Genomic DNA, 7,705 nt, shown 5'->3' with positions numbered 1-7,705 from the left:
TTTTCAAACACTGACAAAGTTTACGTGGAACAATTTCTGTTTTGGACACAACTGGTTTTCCATTTTGTTACCTGATGAAAAACTACCGAGTCCCTGACGGCAGTGGTCCCCAATCTTTTTTTTGACGGACACAAATATTTCCTATCGTAAACTTAGACGACCCCTCCCTCACCACAGCCTGTACAAGTACATACAAAGTTGAAGGAACTTCATAACTATGATTTTTTATTTTTTTTTTGCTATATTCTGACACGGTGATGAACTCTTTGGATTCACACTTCGTCTCAGGGTGTTGGGTAGTCTGGTGCTGCTTCAGCTTGCAGTTTCAAACTTTCATTCTTTAGTTTTTCACCACAAACGATGCACTCAGCTCTCGTTCTCTCCATTACTGCAACAAAGTCGTAGTCTACGTAACTATCTTAGCACACTGGTTTTATTCTTTTTGACCAAGTCATGTTTCTATTGAACCCGACACGCCGTCATTTTTTTCTCCCATTGCTTACAATTTTAATGTAAACATTTAAACTTAGTAGTTTTGTGACATAAATGACTTAAATGCTGACTCATGTATTTCTAAAACAGGAAAAAAAAAGTGACACACCTTCAAATTAAAAGGGCTCCGTAACTTCTTATGAATCTCTGGCATAGAACTATCTAACAAAAACAATTTTTAAAAAGAATATGCTGAATACAGAACAGAGTAAAGTGTGTTTTTTTTTTTTTTTAAGTTCTCTTTGTACATGTAAAATGTATTTATCGCTGTGAATAAGCTTAAGTTGACATATTTTACAGTGTTATCAGCAGAAGAGAAGGAGAAACAACCCCCCCCCCCCCCCCCCCAGATATTTTCCATGGTCAGAAGAATCTCATGAGGCAAATCAACAGAAAACACAACAGAACAAACACTGACAGTCATGGAGGACATGAAACAACAACGAATCAGAACAGGACATGTCACACGGGGCCAGGACACACCATGCTGGGTCATGCTGCTCTGGGAGATTTATTTAGTGATTTTCCTTTTTTTTTTTTTTTCCTTCGTTTTTTTTTTTTTTTTTGTCTTGTTTTTATTACGTTATTCACTTGCGCTCCTGTCAGGAGAATGGTAAATGGGACAGTCAAGCAGCAAGAGTCACAGTTCATCAAAAACATCATCATCATCATCATCATCATCATCATCACCACCGTCACCACCATTGTTATCATCATCTTCCTCTTCATGGTATCATAATAATAGTAATAATAATTTTCATTATCATTTAACTTTTTTTCCTCAAGCTAGAAAATAATTTACATCACATTGTTTTTACTGACTTTTGGGACCACAAACATTCCAGCAACACACTCTAGGATTAAGGGTGGGTAACAATCGGAAAAGCATGACTTTTTGCATAGTATTAAATGAACAAAGACATTGAGTTCTTTATTTACAGTTATTGTATAGATAAAAAAAATATCATAAAAACAAGATGAACACTTAAATCACTTACCCATAAATGGCTAAGTATGCCAGAAAGTTATCTGTTGGCATTTCTCTTTTTCTTTGTTCCACAAACTGCATGCTGCTAAATACAGTACATCGAGGCAGGTGAGATTATATTGCAAGAAGTATCATTGATATCATCATCATCATCATTGTCATCATCATCGTCATCATCATCATCATCATCGTCGTCGTCGTCATCAACATAATTATTAGTTGTTACAGCACGAGTTATGATTTGGATGTTTTTGGACAGGAGCAGTGATTGGCTGCGTCGGCAGTATGACTGGTAGTGTTGCATGATGGGACACGTATTCAGGTCCAGTCCACATTGGGAGTCTCTATCGTCCTCGCTGGACTCATTGCTGTTTTATTTACAGGAATCGGTTGTTTCTTTGCATCCTCTTTAAAGCTGAATGTCCTCCCGGATGTAAAAGTGTTGTGTTGAATGTTGGCTTAAGTCTTTTCTTGTATTGAAAATGCTGTTGTGTTTTTTTTTTTTGTTTTTGTGTATTTTTTTGTGTTTATTATAATTTATATATTTTTTTAATACAGACGGATAAACAAACTGTCAGGTTTAAAACATCAGAAAAGAAACAAACTAAATCAACAACTTCTAAGCAGAATATCAGAATCCAGACTTTTTGTTTTTCAAATTAAATGAGACAGCTTTTTATTTCAAATGGTCCATGTTACTTTTTCAACACGCCTGAGCTGACTGGTAAAGCTTGTGCACCCTCTCCAGATGGACAGATAGGCTGGGAAATGACAGAGGAGGAGAAGATTAAAACCAAAAGAAAGGGGGGAAAAAATAATAAAACTGCTCTAATAAATGAGTGTATATACAGTAGTAGTGTATAAGTTACTTTTAAGTAGAAAGAAATTGTGTTTTCTTTTAACTTCAAGTTGCATAATGAGCCTATAACATCATGCGTCCCAATGACTTCGGTTAGTAATAGAAATAAGAATAATACGGGCTTCGTTAGGTGGCCTCGTCCTTCTGAGTGCAATAACAGTGGGTAAATGTGCCTTCTGTAGGTAACTTCTCTCCGGTAATGTCTGATTGGTCGAAGCACAATAAATAGTTTACAACTAGTGAGTACGGTTGAGATGCTAGAGTACTGTATATCCTGTGACGGCAGGAAGACAAGCTTGGTTAAAACACACAAAAGCACATCTAGAATTACACCACAGAAGTTTTCATTCATAACCAGATAGTGCAGAGAATCTTTTTTGTTGTTTTTATATATATATATATGTATATAGAAAAAGAGTCAGAGCAACATTCCATTTTTGTTGTAATTTGGTATTTTTTTTTGTTAGTTTTTCCTTTTTTTGGATGTTAAAAATGCTTGGCGAGGCTGTGCATGTGTCCCTCTAACGGGAGGAAAATAATCTGACAAAAACAAATGAAAACGGAAAGAAAACACAATATCCCAACAAAAATAAGGTCTGATTTCTCGTGCATTAAAGATAGGCCAAATATAACTTCGCAGATTGCTAATTATGACTCAGTTGCAGCCTTATGATGGTCAAACTTTTTTTTTTTAAACACAATTCCTTTGAAGAAGCAGGTTTTTTTGAAGATAGATCACTATAAAGGTCCTGATATCAGCCTTTGACTCGAGCCCTGACCCCAGGCCAGCGCTGAAGCACAGAAAAGAACAGAAAACATAAATTCAAGGGAGAAAAAAAAAAGAAGTCATGGAAAAAAAGGAATTAAATATCCCCCTCTGTCACAAAAAGGAGGCCTTCATTTAAAAAAAGGCAAGCCACTCCAACTTGATTCCAACAATCATACAGAGTAATACTAAGATTCCACATTTACTATGTATCCCGTTATATTTTGGTTTCTTTTCGTTTGTTAATCCTCTAAAAGTATCTACATTATTTGACAAGATAGCAGGCAAATTCCAGCACATGGTTTTTCAGTAATAACACACCAACGCAGCTCTGGTCCGTCTTGAGCTTCAACTTCAACGCCTCCCCTCCGTCTAGACCCCAGGAAGTTTATCTCTACAAGGTTGTAAACAAATTACATTCTCTTTAAGACATAAATAAGTCAAAGTAATTTGAGCCATTGAAGCAGGAACAAGGCAACATGCCAACAAACAAAGATAAACTCTCTCTAAATATATTTATATGTATTTATATTTATAGAATATATCCCATAAATGCTATCATCATTATTATTTTGCGTTCCTCTTTTTCTGACAGGTGCAAAACTACTGTGCAAGTTGAGCCCTACCACTTCAGTACACGCTTCTGTTTATGGATGAAATAAATCTTTACAGGTTGGGTATATGTTCATGCCACACAGAAGAGGGAACATTGCAGGCCAGGAACTCCGTGACGCTGTCTTTAAAACATCAGTCCGCTGCAAGGCCCAGCCCATCAGAACCAAAGAACTCCAATAAAATTAAAAACCCTTTTAAATAAAACTTGGGAAATGTACATTCATGCAGGAGCAATAATAATAATAATAATAATAATAATAATAATAATAATAATGATAATAATAATAATAATAATTAGAATCAGAATTAGAATAATAACAATGTTTTTCGATTTAATTTAAACTATCATCAGTATTAACAATGTTATTGTCAAGGAGAAGGGAGTGTAAGGGGATATTAGAGTCTGTTCCGGTGTGTGATTTTCACTCCTCAGCAGGATCTCCCTCCTCATCGTCCTCCTCCCGGTGCCACTGAAGACACAGTTCATACAGATGTGCAGTCAGCCGCACGCTTATACAGTACATGCTAACCAGTACAAGCATATAGTCATACACACCACCACGGCTGCCACCATACACATACAACCACAAAAGCAGGATGGCTGTGCAGGTTTTGTGGCTTTGTTGCGCTTTTTTGATTGTATGTTAAGTTTGTACTTCTTTTCACGTTGCCATATTACTTAGATTTTCTCCACTGTGAACGGAGCACAGCACTATGAGGGGCGGGTGGAGATGGGTGTTTCCCCCACAGGACCTGCCCTGTGTTGGCGGTGGAGGTTTGGTTATTTGGGGAAGGCGGGGGTTACTTGGGTGGAAAAGGTAGGGAGAGTTACGGGGTTGTCAAGGTGCATGGCTGCAGTTAAAGGTCTGGAGGAATCGGGGAGGAGGCGCTCCTCGGGACATTAAAGAGGGCTAGAGCTGAGTTCGGGATCAGGGTTAGAGGCTGGTCTCCAGGCTGTGCAGGGGGCTGGCGGGGCTGGAGGAAGCGGCGGATTTACTGGTGTCGATGGTGAGGTTGATGCCACTGTCGATGGCGTTGTTGTTCTTGTTGGGGGACGACGGCTGGCTGGAGTACTTCCTCCTCTTCCGGGCGGAGTCATCGTCCATGTTGTCGATGAGGGGGATGTTGGGCGTGGAGTCTTCTATCCTAAACTCGGGGTGTGTCATGAAGTTGTGGATGGATGATCTGGAGTCTGGTTTTTCCAGGCCTTCATAGAGGGAGCTACGGAATGCATTGACAACTCGGATCTGTCGTGAAAAAGGAGGGGAAGACAAGAAAAAAAAAAAGCATGAGAGGCGACATGGGAGAGGAAATGGACGGGTTGGAGGGACCCCCGGGATGAGAGAAAAGTTGGAAGTCGGAGAGAGAAGGGACATAGAGGAGGGAGGGATCCTCTAGTTTGAGGAGGAGGAGGAGTTGAAGAAGGAGAAAAAGGATGAAGGGAGCAGCAAGAGGCAACTGCAGCCTGTGTTCTGCTTTCACAAGATGACTACTGTTCACAAGTCACTCAACTTTTTTGGCGTGCACTAAGGAAAACTGTGAGGAACACAATCGTAAAAAAAAACCAAAAACACAACAAAATCATACATTTCCAGAAAAAACAAAGCAACACAAACGCTCGTTGTAAGTATACGCTTTAGTCCAATGTGCTGTATACCTAGAAACAAGCCACGTTAATAAATGGAATGCTCAAAGGAAAAATTTAAAGGAGAATATCACATGCAAGTTTGAAGAAATCTGGTGGACGAGGTCAGTAAAAAAAGGAAGGAGGTTAGATCTCAGAGATCCAATCAGGTGGTTTAAAAAACCTCTGGAGGTACCAGAACACTGTCTGGGACAATATCCACACAGACTCTGAATGGGACACGTAAACACACAGATATAGCACAGGGTGGGTAAAGCGTGGGTCCAAACGGGGCGATGGAGAGAGTCAAGTCTGCATGAGGGTGGCTCAACACAAGCATTACATTGTGAAGAAAGTCACAACAAAAACACATCCAGAAAAAAATTAAATAAATCATAAAAATCGAAATCAAAACCCGGTGGCATTTAAGACAACAGGCAAACACGGCAAGTTAAGATATTATGAACACGGGTAGACACAAACTACATGCAACAAGACAACGGGACAGTGAGGACTGGACACCGAACGCTGACACAGAACTTGTGGAGGTGAAGAATAAAATTGAATTTCATTGTCAGGTGTCTGACGGTCGAAGTTCTCAACTCCATGCATGTCTGAGTAAACACTCAAGTATAAGCCCCAAACAGGAAAACTAACTGTGAACTTACTAGACGGTTTCCTTTCAGTCTCAGTGAGTGTTGTTCTTGTAGAATCTTCAGATTTTTGACACTTTCTTTGTGAGTGAGTGAATCATGTCAGGACTAAAGGGAAGGTGAACAAAATTCTAAATGCCATGTGTTTGTACCTAAATCACAATCGGGACGTTACCTACTGCTGTTCTTTGTTTTTATGAAGTGAAAGACCTCATGAAACTGCACGACTACCTATCAACCTCAGTGTCTGTTACTGTACATGTCACTGACTAAAGAATTTCATATGCAGTACATTACAGCTGTGGAATACCATGTGATCTAATCTGAATAATTTACCTTTTCAAAAAGTGGAAAGAGGGAAAGCTCTATAAAATGTCCTTATTGTAACCTCAGTGTGCCTTTTCACTTGAGTTGGGCCATTTTAAGATAATGTGCTTCTACTTTTTACACTTAGGTCACCGTTTGTCTTGGTCATATATGATAATTATATATATATTTATTTATATATTTATTTATATTATATTTATATAATTTATTTATATAGGTTATTTAGAAACAGTTTGTATATTATATTTGTGTCTGTATTTAGTTTTTTTTGTCTGGAATTTATTAATAATAATAATAATAAAAAAAAGAAATAAGCGAATAATTCATTGTTTCACCTCGTGTTTAAGAATTTGATGTTGCAGGTTTGTGAAGCTTAAAATACTTAAAAACAACAAATCTTAACCGTACAGTAAAATTGTTAAAGACGTCAGGAATCAAGGCGTGTAACAGTGTTTTATATGTGCGTATAAAACATATTTCAACTGCAGTAAGTGTGGTAGAGCAGATATAAGAAGATATAAGAAGACAAGACAGATAGAAAAATAATAATAAGAGGAGCCTGTCTAGATGAGTGCATGTGACAGGATGTCTGACAAGTAACACTGATGGGGTGTCAGAAACGGGTGGAAGAGGGGGTTGATTTTTACGTCGTTGCTGCTGCAGAGGTTCGGTGCCTGTAACTATGGCAACATGACAGTCGACTACACCATACCAACAGTATGAAGCGACAAGATGGGATGAATTATTGGTACAGCACTGTCCTGCATCCTCCCCCCCTTTCTCTCCATCCCACTCCACACATCCAGAGCACGGCGTTTAGTTTGGCTTTCGTCAAGTGGTTGAGATTAAATCCAGACAGTGAAACAGTGGAAGTATCTGCACGCACGTATATGCGTGATATACCAAAAAGATATACAAAAGATAGAGGCCGACAATATATAAAAGTACTGTAGTTGATGATACTAAAATTGTCCTTGTGAGTTGTTTTGTCTTCTTTTAGTTTCACCTTCTGGGGTATGGGTGGACTGAAAGTTTCAAAAGCAGCAAAACCTTTGTAAGTTGTCCTTATCAAAATTCTTCAGATAAAGTACCACTCGGAAAATACATAAAATAGCAGGTAAAGTCTGAACTCAAGTCATCGTTAAACAGAGAAACAAATAAAAACAAAAAAACATTGTAACTTATACTTGAATGTTCACTCAGTCTGTTGTTGAGTTGATTGGGATTAGTTTGACGATAATGTCCGCCAGGGTGTAAAAATGAAATGGATCGAAGGGTGGGATGACGGGTGGGGGATGGTGGATGAGCAGAGGGAGACAAACTCACAACCTGAAATGTCACGCCGTGGGTATCACCCTTAGTCCTGCGCTCCTAGCACTCT

The 7,705-nt window shown here is 38.7% G+C and overlaps 1 protein-coding gene across 7 annotated transcripts in view; it reads right to left on the bottom strand.

The window, feature by feature from the left end:
- Positions 1-4,655: 4,655 nt before the first annotated feature.
- Positions 4,656-7,705, bottom strand: part of atp2b2 (ATPase plasma membrane Ca2+ transporting 2) — a gene marked incomplete at its 3' end in the record, with an annotated part of 86,891 nt that continues 83,841 nt past the window's right edge. For all 7 annotated transcript variants that reach the window (XM_080461181.1, XM_080461182.1, XM_080461183.1 and 4 more), the window contains one exon: positions 4,656-4,967. In XM_080461181.1, the coding sequence (XP_080317307.1) occupies positions 4,656-4,967 (312 nt within the window). The remainder of the gene's footprint in view (positions 4,968-7,705) is intronic.

The sequence above is a fragment of the Lipophrys pholis genome, assembly GCF_963383615.2.
Source record: "Lipophrys pholis genome assembly, chromosome: 4".
In the NCBI taxonomy this organism is placed as follows: Eukaryota; Metazoa; Chordata; class Actinopteri; order Blenniiformes; family Blenniidae; genus Lipophrys; species Lipophrys pholis.
Note: the sequence above shows the minus strand (reverse complement) of the source record. Positions and strands in the feature narration are given on the sequence as shown.